The sequence below is a fragment of the Diceros bicornis genome, chromosome 17 (genome assembly GCF_020826845.1).
Source record: "Diceros bicornis minor isolate mBicDic1 chromosome 17, mDicBic1.mat.cur, whole genome shotgun sequence".
NCBI classification, from domain to species: Eukaryota; Metazoa; Chordata; class Mammalia; order Perissodactyla; family Rhinocerotidae; genus Diceros; species Diceros bicornis.
Genome location: NC_080756.1, coordinates 61,058,695 through 61,076,078, shown reverse-complemented (window position 1 = coordinate 61,076,078; position 17,384 = coordinate 61,058,695). Strand labels below are relative to the sequence as shown.

General features: G+C 44.2%; 1 protein-coding gene across 1 annotated transcript in view; it reads right to left on the bottom strand.

Moving 5' to 3' along the window:
* Positions 1 to 17,384, bottom strand: part of CACNA1C (calcium voltage-gated channel subunit alpha1 C) — a 638,289-nt gene that overhangs the window by 251,540 nt on the left and 369,365 nt on the right. Inside the window, exon 4 of the mRNA XM_058559143.1 lies at positions 3,968 to 4,107. Within this exon, the coding sequence (XP_058415126.1) occupies positions 3,968 to 4,107 (140 nt within the window). The remainder of the gene's footprint in view (positions 1 to 3,967; positions 4,108 to 17,384) is intronic.

Genomic DNA, 17,384 nt, shown 5'->3' with positions numbered 1-17,384 from the left:
TGGAAACAGGGGAGGCTGCAGCTGGAGGCTTAGCTTTGCAGAAGCTCAGATCCAGGCAGGGCCCAGCAATGAGGGGGTTGGTCTAGATTAAGGATTTTCAAACCGTGCTCCATGAAACCCCTGGGGGACTTCTGTGTCACCGAGGCCAGAGATGAGTGACTGGGGTTCTGGCTCCTTTACCCTATATTGAACAGAGTGGCTTCCCTTTGATCTCTTTACGCACTGAGTAAGGCTTTGTTTGAACAATGGGTTCTGCAGCTACAAGAAGTTTGACAACCGTGGCAGACCACATCTAACATTTCTCTCAGCTCTCTGATTCTGTCACCTCAGTTTGGCAGTTTGATGGTTTCATATGTTGGCGACGCCTTGACTACCAGGCAGAAGTTACCAGGATAGGGGGAGCAGGCTCTTTTCTCCGCAGAGAAATGTTCTTTTCACTGAAGTCTAGATCACTGAAACCTTAGGAAATGAAGACCAGTTTGCAAGTTTGTTGAACAACATTCCAAATCCAAACCAAATTTGGTTCCTAGTATTTCCTGGAAGAAAGCAGTATGCTTATGGGAGTACCAGATGTTCACAAAATACCATTCAGTGAAGGCAACAGAGATTAGACCACTTTCTTCTCTTTTAACCCCTGCCCCAACTCGATGCAGACTTTATTAAGTGTCTGCTTTTAATTTTGAAGAGGTAGAAAATTCAGGAATGGGTCTAGGAGGTGTTCTTGGCTTGTAGGGGTTGGTGTGTTTCTCCTCGATTAGACATGGTGAAGGTGAAGCCCCTGCTTTGTGCCTACCTGTCCCTAAGGGCTGGGTTCAGATGTGGATGCTTGCGGGGGGCACTTCTCCAGGAAGTGTGTCTGGCAGTTCCTTAGCTAGACATCAGAGCTTTTTAAAAGAGGACAGTGAGGCTCTAGATGGCTCAGTGAGTCAGAAAGGCAGGGCCGCCATATTAGGAGGGAGATAGGCATGCAGCCAAAGCCCTTGTGGCTGGAATAGAATGTCTCGAGCAGGTGGGTCTACTGAGGATACCTAGGTTCCTGGGTTAGGGTTGGGGGAGGCAGCTCACAGAGCCTCTGAAGTTTCCTCCACATTCATTCAGCAGTCCCATCTCCCTTTTGTACCAAGGACACTCCTCCACTTTAAGAAGGAAATGTGACAGGTTTGTCGGGGGAAGTAAATGCCTCTTGTCACAGGCGACCAGAATGGCAATGCAGAGATGACTGAGCAGCTCTCAGCCTGGCACTCAGGCAACAGGCAGGCAAGCCCACCTTTCCCCAGGACAGGTGGACTCCCTTCCAACTTGTAGGAGGCCAGAAGAAGTCTTCCCTAAGCAGCTGCAGAGGAGGGGCTGAGGCGGCAGATATTTCCCAGGGGACACAAAGGAAACAAAGGGATATCCATTAATATTGCAAAAGGGAAGGTAAAGGAGGCATGATTGGAGCCAGCCCTGATGGCCTAGTGGTTAAAGTTGAGTGTGCTCTGCTTTGGTTTGGCCCGGATTCGGTTCCTGGGCGTGGGACCACACCATTCGTCTGTCAGTAGCTATGCTGCGGTGGCAGCTCACATAGAAGAACTAGAAGGACCTACAACTAGAATATACAACTATGCACTGGGGTTTTGGGGAGGGGAAAAAATGAGGAAGATTGGCAACAGATGTTAGCTCAGGGTGACTCTTTCTCTGCAAAAAAAAAGGAGGCATGGCTGAAGAGAGGTGGTTAGGCTACACCCTCTATGGGGCTGGTATGTGTCATTTTTCAAGTTAGAAGGATGGGCTGAATTAGACTTGATGGAGAGCCCCTAGAACCAATACCCGTGGAGAAGAGAAACTAGGTGCCAAATATGGCCAAGTGTGAGATCAGTGGGGAAAAAAGCCCAAAGGGTCATGGTGAACCACAAGCTGAGCAAACACTAGCATCATAACCTCGGTGGCTTAAACAGTCAACCAGAGGCATCTTTTGGAAGAGTGCCAAATCTGGACACTTCCCTCTCTTCATGGGCCTCACGGTCTAGACTCCAAGGATGTGTGACCGGAATCTGGGCTGACCCCACAAAAGGTCTGCCCCTGTGGTTGTGGGGAGGAGCAGCGGTCCAAGAGATGAAGCAAAGTCCAAACAAGCCAGAGAAGAGAAGGGCGGCCCCGTGTGCAGCTGCACGGCAAGGCACTGCTCCCACCCCGCCCCCCGCGCTCCCACCCCCCCACACCTCCCGGGGCTCCCGCTTGGGCTCCACCCTGCTGCCTGTTTCCACTCCCCATGCTGTGGTCAAGAACATGGATTCAGCCGAGCGTTATGTCACGTCAACTCCACCTCATCCCATAGACTTGAGAAGAAGATCCAGCTTCTCGCCTAAACAAAAGCAGTCCCTGCAAGGCCCCTCTCCCTGTCAGTCCCAGAAGCATCAGTCTCATTCTGGGGCACTTCTCTATGCACGTGCGAAAGGCTCCCAGGAGACTGAAGCCTTCAGAAAGAGGGGCATTTGGAACAACCAGCCCTGAAGACCTTTGCTATGGTTTACTGAGCTAATTTGAGGCACTTGTTCAGTCTCTCTTTGTTTATTCTGGCATGAACAGAAGCAGCAAAATCTCTCATATAGCTGATCCTCACCCTGAGCCCTCCTGAGCCAGATCTCTGTGTGGCAAATACTCTAACAACTTTAGTGATCCTCACGTCACCCAAATATCCCTGACGTTAGTGTGGCCAAAGTGTGTCATTCACTGGCCAGGCAGACCCTAAAACGGTTCCAAACAACCGTAATAAGCCATCCAGATGGCCAGAGACAAGGAAATAACTTCTAAATGATCTTGATTTGCTCCTGCGTTATTTCCTTCAGGAAAGACCAGACATTCCCATGAGATAATGAGGAGTGAGTGCTCTGGAGAAGTCCACAAGGGCCTGTGTCTTCACTGGGATGGCACAAAAGGATTCACCGAAAATAGGTTCCTGAGTTAAGAGCCTACTGACATATTGACCTTGACACTGAAGCCTGCCAGGACCCCTACGCAGTAAAAGTGCAAGGTGGCCGCCACTTAACCACTCTCTGGGCTCAGAGTAACAGCAGATCAGCTCAAAGAAGCCAGCTTGTTCCAGAAGTAGAATCTGCTGTAAAAGTGCCCTCCCTCTACAGAACAGATGAGTTGCTGGAGCCTCATCAACTGCATCTCAATAAATTACATTCCACATGGCACATGTACGCCTGTTTACACACAGATATTTCACAGAGAATCCTCTTGTGAAGTCACTAATTCCTTGATGAGGAGATCATCACTTCTAAATTTTATTTAAAATTCCTTACATTGCTGTTTTTTTTTAAAGCATAGACTGACTTTGCTTCATCTTACCCGACAGTGGAGCAGGGTATTTGGGGGAAGAGGTGTTTGGTCCGGTTTGATCATGTATCACCTTGGCCCCTCATAGTTCCCCATCTTCTTTCTTTGAGCAGCCTGGTTTCTAGGGGCCACAGAACAGGGCCCACTGTGAGGGCAGCCACTGTGAGGTGAGGGGGAGCATCCACGGCTCTGGTTTGCCAGCCCCACCGCCACGCCAGTGGACTGCAGGCTTGCAGGCAAGCTGACCTAACCTGCTCATTGATTCCGCAGGACACTGGTCATTGGTGCTGCCAGGCCGATGTGTCTGGAGACGGAACAAAAGACCTCGAGCAGAGGAGTCTCCTCAGCTTCACAGAGGACTCTGGGCCTCATTAAAAGCACTCAGATTTGACTGTGTGTGTGTGTGCCTGTGCGTACACGCGTGTGTGTGGGAGCAGTGGGGAGGGGTGTGCCTTGGTAATACTCCTCTCCCTTTGGAGAAAGTCTGAATTCAAAGTGATTTTTCATAGATCTTCTCATCTTGCCTGAAGCCCAGTGCCACTGTGACCAAATCAAAAGGAGACATAAATACAGAAGGAAAAAGAGGTGTCTTGGTTGATAGTAGGGGTAAGGGGAGGGAACAGAGAAAGGTAGTTATACTCACCCTACAACCACAATTATAAAGTCTAGTAAATTCCAACCGTTGCGGAGGTAAGCATTGGGATGAAAGAGAAGTCCATAGGCTATTACTTTTAAAAATGCTTCCACAGTAAAAATTATGAGAAAGAGATATTCCACTCGTTCCTAGGAAACAAAAATAGAAGAGAGAGAAAAATACAGTCATTAGATTGGGGATTTGGAAAGTTCTGAACCAGCAGATCTCACAAGTGAAGGGGAACGCTGCCTCCTGCGTGGTAGGATCTAGGCGGACAGTGGCCCAAGCCAAATTACCAACTCCACAGTCTGTTCCACCATTAGAGCTCCAATCGAAGGGACATTACCGGTTTTTTTTTTTCAGTCTTTAAATGTCCCCTGTTAAAATGCAAATATTAGGGTGGTGGAAAAATTTCATATTTTTTGGAAACATCTTATTTAGTTAATCAGTGAACATTCATGGAATCTTCTCAGGAGAGAACTCATATTGTCTTGAGCTAAAGGGAAACAAAGCCAGGATGGAGGAGAAGGGTGTTGAGAAAGGGGGTGAGACAGAACTGCAGGAAAAGCGTGCACGATCTTGAGGTAGCAAACCCCAAAGATAAGAGGCCCGGCCTCGGGGAGCATAGCAGCTGAGTTCTCCGAAATGACAGAGGGAAAGCACAGCCACAAGAAGCTGAGACGGTGAGAGGCTCTTAGCAACTGAGACAGAGGCAACCTGCTCACACACTGACCCCCAAATCTGAAACATCTCTCTTGAGAAAATAAAACCCTTTGTCCAAAGACACAGACCAGGTCAGCAGAGAAAATCAGCATTTCCAGGATGGAGGCAGGCACTGGGGGTGGGGGAGCAGTGAATGGAAGGCTTGTCTCTTTTCTCAGGGGTAGGGGGAGTCTTTCCCCGGTCTGCCACCTTGAAGAAGGGCTTTAAGGATGTAGCTCCTGTCCCTGGGAGCCCACACTTAACAGGACAAACTCATTGGCTCAATTAGAGCGAGCCGACTTGGTGCTGATTCACTGGCTTCCCTCACCACTAACTGCTTTCTCCTGCAACCCCGTCCCCAGTGCAGAGCCTTAATGGCTCCCAGCAGGTGAGCGCTGCTTGGATGCCTTCATGCTCCACTGCTCGCCTCTGCAAGAGCCTCAGCCCATCTCTCACTGGAGCCACAGCATACCAGTCCACATGGCATTCAGCCGCAGGTCCCCCAAGCAAGGCAGGTCCATCCACAGCCTCCAGGGGCCACTTGGCTCGGAACCCCAGATTGATTTCCCATCCTCTGCTGGGTCAAGTGAAGCTCACTGAAGACCTCTAGGTCCCAGCCCCATTGCAGAGATGGGGCTTTGCCTGGGAAGGCACACCTCTTCCTGCCTGCCTGCCGGGAGGGTGCTCCAAGACCTGGGGCATCAGGAGCCTGATGGGTAGCTCTGGCCTCATGGATATCTCTGCAGGGAGAGGTTAGCCCACACATGCCCCTGTGCTCCCATTCATTCCTTCTTGGTCCCCCAGACTGGGAAGGTGAGTGCTGGCCTTACTGTGCCAAGCTCTGGATGAAGCAGTTTGAAGATGCAAAGTTAAAAATGCAGAATTCTGAGCCTCATCCAGACCTACTGAAGTAGATTATCTTGGTTATGGAGCCTGGAAATGTGCATTACAGACAATTTCCAGGTGTTTGTGAGGCACCCTGAAGTTTAAGAACCCCTGGGCCCATGTGTTGATGAAGGCCCAGATCAGGCAGTAACTTGGGAAGGGAATGAAGAGGTTGGATTTAATCAGCATCTCAGAGGCAGGCTCGTCCTTTACTTCCTACTCATTATAGCACCATAGAGTTGGTCTGGGGATGTAGCTGCCTGGGGGGCCGTAACCCAGGAACAAACCACAGTGTGTGGGAGCCTCTGGTCTTTTAAAATTAGGCGATGTTGGGTTAAAATGTACATCAGGAAAGTGTTGAAAGGGAAAGCATGTTACAAAGGGGCACAATGCAACCTGAGGAAGCTTGTGGAAGGTAGCAAGGGGGTTACCAAAAAGCCACTCAGCCCCCATCCCCATGATGGTTCAGAGCTTTCATGTTGAGCACCAAATGACAGGGCCACCTCCTCTGTACCCCTAGAAAGCTCTGTGGAAATTCACAAAATTAGAGCTGGGATGAGAAGGGAAGACAAGGAAAGGGAAACAAACACAAGGTGGGGCCCACTAGATGTCAGGTGCTTTCATGTATTCACATATGTGCTAGTTCCTTTTATCCGTCCGTCCATCCATCCATCCACCCACCCACCCACCTACCCATGCACCCACCTATCCATCCATCCATCTATCCATCCATCCATCCATCCATCCATCCATCCATCCATCCACCCATCCATCCATCCATCCAGTCACTCACTATCAGTGTGGTACAACCAGCTGAATCATTGGAAAGTGACTCTGGAGCTCCCTCTGGGTTGTCTAGACAATGAGCTTTGTGCGAAAGCTAGAACCCAAGCTCAGAGTATCTCCTCCCCAAGGCAGAAAGAACAGCAATATCCCAAAGGCTCTGAGGGTCCTATATGCTAGGAGGCTGGCATTCCCAGACAACTCCTATAAAGAGCTGGCACTCCCAACCCAGACTGCCTGACACCAAGCAGTCTGTTTATTCCTTCATCTACAAGGATGATTTGTAGATGATTTCCCTGACTTGATTTCCCTATAAAAAGAGAAAACCACGGAGGAGGAGGGGTCCTGGGTCCCTCCACTGCAATGCAGACTCACACTGCACGCCCAGCAGCATCCTGAACCTGGCACACCTCTTTGTGAGACAGGGCACTGGGGGGATCTGTGACTTCTCTGGTTGACCTTTAGCCTTTGTAAGTTTTCCCAATAAAGCCTATTTCTTAATCCACACCATGTGACATTTGTCCCACACCATGGTACATAACACATGGAGACCCAGAAGGACCCACCTGATATGACAGTGAGTCATTCACTCAAAAATTCACAAAGAGGGGCTGGCCCGGTGGCATAGTGGTTAAGTTTGGTACGCTACCCTTCAGCAGCCCAGGTTTGTGGGTTTGGATCCTGGATGCAGACCTACACCACTCATCAGCCATGCTGTGGTGGCATCCCACATACAAAATAGAGGAAGATGGGCACAGATGTTAGCTCAGGGCAGATCTTCCTCAAGTAAAGAGAGGAAGATTGGTGACCGATGTTAGCTCAGGGTGGATATTCCTCAGCAGGAAAAAAAAAATTCAGAAACATGTTTAGGTGCTAGGTGCTGGAGATTTGAGAAAAAGGGCTCAGAAACTGACCTCAAAGATCTCTTGATACAATGGGGGACAAATGGACAGATGATTCCAATACAATGGGTATGGGGTGTTCTGGAGGCAAGCACAGTTTGCTGTGGACGGACTTCCCAAAGGTAAGGATCTCTGAGATGAAGCTTGAAGTTGTCCAGGTAAAGATGGGTGGGGTTGGGAGTCAGGCATTCCAGGCGGAGGGAGAACTAAGGAGAGGGGAAGTGTGGAGAGCTTCAGGAAATGTAAACATCTGATTTGGCTGGAGTGAAGGCTGTGAGGGAACAGGGCTGGAGAGGTGGGTAGGAGCAAGATGACCAGGGGCTATGTGGCCATGCCTGGATGCTTGGATTCCATTCTGAGGAGATGGTGGATGGCTAGGTCAGATGTGCACTGCAGTCTGGCACTGACATGGGGAATGATGGTGGTGACGGGGCTGGAGGAAGTGGGGGAGTGATCCATGCAGAGCCCGTGGAGGCTTGAGCAAAGGTAGAGACAGTGGGATTGGTGAGAAGTAGGTGGGTTTGAGAGATATAAGGGATGCATTTGGTTTCTAGTTGCACGTAGGGGTTAGGGGAAGAGGCAGTGAAAGAAGTGCATTGCCCCGCTCCCTGAGGTTTCTAATTTGGGTGACTCTGGATGGTGATGTCTTTCACTACAGTAGGGAACTTGAGGAAGAGGAAGAGGAAGAGGGGAGAGGCATCCCTTCTGGACTTGCTGAATTTAAGGCACTTGTGGGACATAAGGGTGGAGCTATTGGTGATCAGACACTGTGGTGGGGCTCAGAGAGGAGGTCAGCTGGCAGGGGAGGGCTGAATGAGGTTGCCCTGGAGAGTGTGCAGACCAAAGAGAGAAGAACTGAGGCTAGAATCCAACTCCATAAGGGACAACCTCATCCCCAAGAAAGTGCTTTCACGTTATGGGAATTTATCTCCTGGGCAGAAGTTACAGGGTCCTGCTTAAAGCCATGGAGTCTGAGAGACAGAAGGAATCTTAGAGGTTATCTAACTAACCTCCTCACTTGAAAAACTAGGATACTGATAAGATACCAAGGCAGGGAGGGACTTGCGAGGACAGGAAACTGGTCCCTACTTATCCCCAAAGACACAACTGGGTTGGACTCCTCATGCTAAGTTACTTAAGGATCTGAGATAGAACTGAAAAGAGACCAAGGAGTCAGTAAGAAGGGTCTGGACAAGGATCCAGGGAAGGAACCGGAGACTGTTGCAAAGTCTGGATCACAGTCATCTGTGCAGTGTATGGGTGTGTGCATGTGTGAGTGTGCTGACAGCTGGGTGAAAAGCATTGTATTCACTCTGACCTTAGGGGCATGAATGCCCTTACAGAATTAATTCAAAACTCCCTCCACCAAACCAAAAAACAAATAAAAAAACTTAAGTGAAACGACATGGCTGATCCTTTCAAAACCTGTGTTGTATTGCCATGGAAACATCCAAGGGTGACTGTGAATGGAGTGGAGAAGAGCAAAGTTTGTCAGATGTCTTGGTGCCTTGGGTCCTGTGAATATATATATTTTTCCAATGCTATTTTTCTCATTATTGCTTCCTCTCCATTTCCATCTTCTCTCTTTCTTTCCTCTCTTCCTGCTCATTTCTTACGGCTACCACTGGCAACTGGGAGCCCATGGCACACCCATGTCTGAAGTATGTAGAAGAATTCAGGAGAGAGAGCTTCTGTTCCCAGGAACCATGATGTCTTCTAAACACTTGTGGAGCTAATGTTGAGTACAATCTATCCTAGTTCCACTTATCCTTTCATGTATACATAGCCTGCCTTTCAACTACATTATAAGCTTCTAGAGGACAGAGACTCTTAAAAGTTATACTCAAAAGTTATCTTTTGATAGTAATAATCTTGATTCTGCCACCAACTGACTCTGTGTCCTCGGGCAAATCACTTTACTTCCCTGGGTCTCTTTCCTCATCCATAAAAGAACTAGTTAAGTGTTTTAAAAATACAGGCAGTGCTGCAGAGAGCCCAGGTTTCCACAGTGCTGCTCTGGAAGCAGTTACAGGTTAGGGGAAGTCTGAGAAAGTGGGGCTTTGCCCCCCACCTCTCTGAACCAGAGCAGCGCCATTTTAACCCACATGCTAAGTTGTCCCAGGGTCCTAACACAGTTGAATCGAGTCCAGGCAGCCAATACGATGAGGTGTGGGCAGAGAATACACACAAAAAAGAAGTAGCCATGTCTTCCTGACCAGTCTGGAAGGCTTTATTGGCTTTATATGCTGGGTTCTGCATAAGATTTTCTTTGAGAAGATGAATCACTGCTTTTTTTTGTTTTCCTGGGAACTTTGAACACCACTTCCAAAGATGTGGATGACCTCCAAAGTCTCTCCAAAATTCTCTGGCAAGTGAGGATGCTGACCCTGGTCTGTGTGCAGCTCTGCCCAAGGCACAGTCAGATTCCAAGACACGGAAAGGAACAAAGAGTTCCTCTCCTCATTGTTCTGAGGATTACCACAAATACAAAGATTTTATAACAAAAAGTCCTTCATTAAAGAGACTATTAATATTTGTGCTTTAGGAAAACACAAACCTCTCGTGAGTAGAAGCCATGCCAGGGTAGAGCTCCTAGGACAAGGACAATCACAGAGAGCCTGCCATGTCTATTCATGCATGCACATTTCTGCACACACACACACATGCATGGTACAGCCGGGCGATGCCCATCGTCCGTGTTGAACACTGTACAGCTTACATCTGCTACATAATAGACCAGGGTGCGAGAATTCATACCAAGAGAGCCTGTGTACCCACTTAAATTTATGCAAGTGTATTTACTGAAGCTGCCAAGAATTCTGCACCAAACAGAATTGATAAAAGGCTCAGTCATAGAGTTCCATCTCAGTACAAGGTGCAAAGACAATAAACACAATAATAATGCTTCAAGCAGTACCTCGTATTCCAGACTGTTTCATAACTTAAGTACCATTCAACCTGACCTCTAAACACAGTTTCCGGCCTATTCTGTAATGAAGAGAGACAAAGAAAGTGGAATACCTTAGTTCTTCACTCTCCAATTCTTCTCCTATTTATTCATTCAGTAGGTTACAAATATTTCCTGGGGGTCTGCTCTGCTCCCTGCCGCTTACCTCATTACCCTCTTAGAACACTGATGGACTTGTCAATTATAAGAAGCCAGAAGGACTTGCAAGAAGGACAGACATTCCAAGTTCCTCATTATGCAGAAGTAAGGGGACTTGTCCAAGGCCACACATCTACCCCATGTGATGAGCAACTTGGGTTTCCTAATGGCTGGTCTGGTGCTCTTTCTGCTACAGCACAGCTGTCTCTGTCTGTGGACTGACTGAAACTCTGGATTATTGTGCCCAAAGGGGCCACTGGGCAGTAAAGGGTCACCTACATGATGTGGCTGGAAGGGTGGGCAGCAGGGATCCCCAAATCCTCCTCCCTCCTGGGGTCTCTACTGGTGGCTGAAATTCAGCCATTAAGAAGCCTTTCTGCCATTGATGGATGAATGGATAAACAAAATGTGGTGCATATATACATGATGGAATATTAGTAAGCCATAAAAAGGAATGAAATTCTGACACATGCTACAACATGGATGAACCTTGAACATATTATGCCAAGTGAAAGAAGCCAGTCACAAAAGGACAAAAATTATATGATTCCATTTATATGACATATCTAGAATAGGCAAATTCATAGAGACAGAGAGTAGATTAGAGGTTACCAGGGGCTGCAGGGAAGGAGGAACTATTTTGGGGAATGAAAAAACTTTAGAAATAGATAGTGGTGATGGTTGCACAACATTGTGAGTGTAATTAATGCCACTGAATTGTGCACTTAAAAAGGGTTAGAATGGCAAATTTTATGTTATTTCAATTTGACCACAATGAAAAAAAAAAAGAAGCATTCCTTTGGATCTTAATAGTTTTCTAACTTTTAAGGGTCTCCATCTAAATTACTTGAGGTTGTGGGAGATCAAAATTTGGCCACCCTGAAATATATCTCTTTACCTTGATTGTTTTCTCTGAAGGACATTTGACCTCCCCCACTAACTGCCTAAAGAATTTGACATGATGGCTCCTTCCTGGAACAGATCTTCCATCTGATGGGTGTAATATAATGTAAAATAGATGTTACAATAGAAAAAGCACCAACAAGCCCTTCTTATCAGAAGTCCTGTCTCTGGCCACATTCTTTGGATGGCCCTGCAAGGAGTTGCCAGACAGACATTTACATTTATAAGGGAAATCTCCATTTGTAAAGGTATCTCCCTCTCTGTTTGGAGAAGAGAGGGGGATGAGCTCATTTCTAGTGACTTATCAATGTGGAAGGTGATGACTTAGATCTGTATAATAAACCTTACTCTTGTTTACTGTGCTTTAATGGTAATCTCCTGTAATTGACTCCCCCACCCCCAAAATCCTCCTTTGTCATTGGCTGAAAATGATATTTAAGACGAGAATTTCTGCTATTGTGTGGAGAAACGCAGTGTCCCTGCTTTCTCCCATGTATACATGTTATTAAACTTGGTATTATTTTCTCCTGCTAACCTGTCTTGTTGATTATTTGGCCAGCCAGAAGAACCTTAAGGGAAAGGGCAGAGGGAGATCCTCCCTCTCCCCCGACAGTTTTGGCGAGCCAGCCAGGAGAAGCACTGGCTGGTAAGTTGCCTTCTCTGGTTGGAAGACCTGCCTTCTCCCTGGACTACTGCAGATGATGAGATACGGGAACGCCTGACGAAAGCCGGCAAAAGGTAAGACTTCTTACCACGTCAGCCTCCCGGAATCTCTATCTGCGGAGCCCGGTGGAAGGAAATGGTGAGAATTTTTTTCTCTTTCTAAATTTAGATTGGCAGGAGAAAATATTTGGGAAACTAGTTTCTTGGGATTTTAGTGACTCTTGGTTTAAATTTGGTAGAGTACTCTTGGTTTTGATCTTGATCCCTTTTCCTCCCAGAGTAGTCTCTGTCTTGTTCTGTGTCCTGAGAACTTGGCTTTGTGACCAGTGAGAATATTCTCCTTGGTCTCCACCATACGGAAGGTGCATTTACCGGGGTGCACCTTGGTGGCCAGTCGAGTAGACTGGGGTTCCGAACTGTCTCTTTGTCCGGCTGTGCCAAGTTCTCAGGGGAGTTTGTCATAAAAGGGCCCAGTCCATAAGGGCTTTTGTCGTCTTAACCTTCGTTGCTTGTTAGTGCTGGAAAAATCCCATTCCAGTATCGCCCGCCCGGTGTCACAGATTAGCGGGTCTGTGACGGAGGCGTCCCACACTATTGTGGGAGACCGGAGACACCCTTTTATCCTTACCGCCTGTGCAACGAAGGTCTTTACTGTTTCTGAATATCTTTGGGAGTAAATTCTGTGGATCATGGGGGCTACATCATCTGCGCCCTCACCAGGGACGCCTCTTGCGTCCATGGTAGATTTATTCTAAGCGTGGAAAGTTACCTCCGGGTCTTTCCTTAAAAAGGCTTATTGGTTCAAGTCACTATTGGAATAAATATACAAATGAAGATCCTACTCGTCAATGGCCAGACGACGGATCCTTTGAATTGAAAAAACTTCTAAATTGGGGGGGAAAAAAAAATGTTTTGAGAGCTCTCACATAATTGCTTAATTGGTACCTAAGAATTAAGGCCAGAAATAGGAAGGGAAAAATTTGACTAGTCTTAAGACCTTGACTCAGGTTACAATTAAATTGAGAACATGTAAAAGTGTAAGTGTTGATAAGATTATAAAGGTTGGAATGTTTGAGCTAATTTTATACAAAGAGGTTACATCAACTTTGCCTGAGTATGTTTTAAAATGTCTGACTGGGAATGCTTCTCTTGTCCAAAGTTAGAAGACCAAGACCTATTGATAAAAATCTTAATGATAACTATGTTTAAAGGTATAAGAAGTGATGAAAATTGCATGAAATTTTGTAGGAAAAAAACCGATGTTATTTCTATTACAGAACTGGTTAACAAAAATAGTAATTTAAATGATGGCTAATTTTATCTCAAGTCTTATGAAGTCTTGTAGGCAATCTAAATAATTATTGGGAATAAGTAAATAGTTGTGATAAAGATGAATGTTGGATGAACTTTAAACAATAATTATGTGTTATGGTAGTTACTGCTTCCAAACTCTTTTTGGTGACTTAAAACTTGAGAGTTTTGCTAAGTTTTATAATAAAAATTCTCTGAGTATCATCATTTCCAAATAAGATAAGATATTAGACATTGATTGCTAAATGTACGTTTGTCTACTTTTGGCTTTTCATTACAGGAAAACTAAAAGATGTTTTGGGTCTATTGATAAACATGTGTTTTATTAAAAGATTATACTATAAAGTAACATGTTTCTAGAAGTTATGAAGTGTTTATAAATTTTCCAAGCCACAAGATACTAATGTAAAAGAAAGTTTACAATTGTTTACTTAGTTTTTACTTAGAAATTAAGGTTTCTAAGGGTTAAAATTTCTAATTAATATATGTGATTGAAGCTACTAAAAATTAAAAAAAAATATGTCTGTGTACAAGGAAAGTAAGATGTATAAAGGTACAAAGAATGGAAATATTTTGTTTGGTTAAGAAAGATAAATTTGTCCTCAAGTACTAGGAGGGAAAAGAAAGACATGGGACAAATTCTGAATGTAAAAGGAAAGTTATAGAAGGTTTGTGGAAGAAAAATTCTGGAAAAGGAGTTTTATGCATGGTCAAATTGGCTAAGATTGAAATGAATTTAATTAAGTAAATGAGTTTTAATAGCAGAAATAAGCTGGTGCAAAATTAAAATTTGGTCTTCTGTCTCTTAAAAGGATAATTTACTTAAACTTGATAAAGAGGTTACAAAAGATTTTTCTTTACCTTTGAGTAAGTCTACCTAAAAGACAGAAAAAAAAAAAAACTGTTAAAATAATTTCCTACGTTCAAAAGACTGAGGTCTCTCTATTAAGGCTTTTGGACTGTTAATGCTCTGTTTGCTTTGATTGTTTATATTTTTGACAAGCTCCACCAAAATTCATATCTTAAATAAAGTCTTTTTTTTACTTTTTTCTTTGAGAATTTTCAAAGGGCCCTGGAACTTCTCAAAGAAATTTGCTCTCTTCCTATAAGGGGAAAGATACTAAACTTATTAGGCTTATTCAATATGTTCAATTACATGGAAAGCATTGTCAGAACAGTGATGATAAGCCTGCTTAGGTGCTATTATGTGGGCAAATGTTATTGACATAGGTGTTTTAAAATTGTATAACATTACTGAAATTCTGATCTGTCCTGGTTATCAGTCATAATTCTGGTTATTATTTTAAAGTGTTGTATGTCACAAAATTAACCAAATTTCCTTGTCAATTGCCATTTTGAGGTCTTGTTGTTTACAGACTTATTTCTTTGCTCTAATGCTTTTGCAAAATGTTTCGACTTCAGAAAAATTCATGGAAAAGACTCTGACATTTACGCTGGAGTACAGGTTTCTGACAAACTTTCTGATCATAAAACTGAACTTGGTAAAATATTACAGAAATCCGATGGAGAAACTGATGACTTCATAAAGCCACTAACAAAAAGAGTGGGATCAAGAATGGATTACACAGGACTGAATAAACTGATAAGGATGCTTATAATTTTTATGATTTTTCATTTGAAGTATTGCTGAATTTTTAATGTTTTGTTTTTTCAGATTTAAGGAAAACTTTTTCTCTTTTCTCCCGAGATAGCTATGACTTACAGCAATTTAGTAAATGATATCTTTGTAAGTAAAATTAAAATATTTATCTTTTTCTCTCTATCTGATCCCTCCAGGATTTGGAAACTCTTAGTGAGTGAATATTGTTGTTTTCATGGCAATATAGTTACTTGCATAAGTTCAATAAGAATCTGTTCTCCTTATAACAGGACACAATTGGAAACACTGGGTCTATTACCAAGGTTGTGACTGGAACATCATATTTGCAATATAACCATACAGCTTTTGAGGAATGAAGATTGGACTTTATGGAATAAAGCCACGTGGAAATATTGGCCTGGTACCTTTATGTTCCAAGCAGCACTTACCAAGATAAGTAAAGAATGTCACTTATCTGGCAGGTACAAGGAACCTCAAAATATTTTGGGGGAACCTCGGAAGAGAGGAATTCACCCAAATCTGTAGGTATTGCAGGCAACGTCTGATGATAAAATCCTTGGCTTGGCTTTCCTGGCCTCGAGAGACCTTTCAAGTTCAATCTGAGATTCCTTATAAAAGTTCCAGCAAAGCAGGTTTAAAAGAGCCTATGTGATCAATTGCTATTCTTGCTGTACTTATGTAAATAATTGGGCCAACTCTATTGGATCTAGACTTATTTTGCAAACTAGTTAGTTTTAATTTGGCTATCTTAATAAAAATGAGGGTGATTTTAGAGAGAAAAATTATATTTCAGTAAAAACTATAGTATACATTTGTGGATATTAGATCCTAGTTTTGTTGTCTTTTGAGGTTTTTGTTTTATATCTGTTGACTAGACTGGATCCTGATTTCTTCTAGTCTCCTGAAATATCTGGCTACAGATATCCAAACTAACGTTTTTGATTTTTTCCATCATTTTCATTTGAAATCACTGAAAACTGAACCTGCCCTTTTTCCTGAAGCCTTACAAACTGAAGCTGATGGACTTGATATAAACTTGAGATGACCTGACGACACCATCTGAGACATTTTAAACTGCAAAAGATGCTTTGACGCTGACATCTAAAATTCTTCTTCACTGGCTGTCCTCTGAACTCAAAACTGCTTTACAACTTGCTCCAACCATTAACCTTGTTTTTCTTTTATAGAAATGCTTCTATTAAATACTTGATTGCTTGCTTCCACAATATAGGCGTGACCTTGAGAGCCCACCTGCATCACCACCTACCTTCCAAAAGGAACTTAATTGAACTGATCTATTATCAGGACTAAGAAATGTGTTCAGCGAGATGAAACAATCTACCAACTCAGCTTCTGGACTATGAAACTTCTTTAAGTTTCAAAAAGACTGTGAAACTTTTAGTTTCAAAGGCGGGACTGTGGGAGATCAAAATTTGGCCACCCTGAAATATATCTCTTTACCTTGATTGTTTTCTCTGAAGGACATTTGACCTCCCCCACTAACTGCCTAAAGAATTTGACATGATGGCTCCTTCCTGGAACAGATCTTCCATCTGATGGGTGTAATATAATGTAAAATAGATGTTACAATAGAAAAAGCACCAACAAGCCCTTCTTATCAGAAGTTCTGTCTCTGGCCACATTCTTTGGATGGCCCTGCAAGGAGTTGCCAGACAGACATTTACATTTATAAGGGAAATCTCCATTTGTAAAGGTATCTCCCTCTCTGTTTGGAGAAGAGAGGGGGATGAGCTCATTTCTAGTGACTTATCAATGTGGAAGGTGATGACTTAGATCTGTATAATAAACCTTACTCTTGTTTACTGTGCTTTAATGGTAATCTCCTGTAATTGACTCCCCCACCCCCAAAATCCTCCTTTGTCATTGGCTGAAAATGATATTTAAGACGAGAATTTCTGCTATTGTGTGGAGAAACGCAGTGTCCCTGCTTTCTCCCATGTATACATGTTATTAAACTTGGTATTATTTTCTCCTGCTAACCTGTCTTGTTGATTATTTGGCCAGCCAGAAGAACCTTAAGGGAAAGGGCAGAGGGAGATCCTCCCTCTTCCCCCTACAAGGTCATGTTTAAACCCGTATCAGCTACCACCTTAACAGAGACTAATTCATCAGAAAGCTGACAGCACAGCCTTTTGTGGTGGGATCCTAGACAGATGCCTGGGGCACCTGGATTGGGAAGAAGAGGGTGGCTGGGCAGGGAGGTGGAGGCCACTGAAGACAACCGCTTCCACTGCACAATTTTTTCAGGACAGGTGCTTCCCAAGGGCCTTATATAGAGGCCTTCTGTAGAAGGTGCCTGGTGGTTCAAATGGTCTAGCCTTGAGACTTAGGACTTCTTGTAAAGGAGGAAAGGACAGGGCAAACCATGTAGTAGCCTAAGAGTAAAGCAGCCTTGGAAAGAACATTCACCTGTTTATTGAGGGCAAGTAGCAATCGAGGCCGAGTGAGTTGACAAGCATACCAGTTTGACTGGTTTTACAGTAGCTCAGTTTAAAAAAATACCAGAAACTCTCCTCTGACTGGACTGTT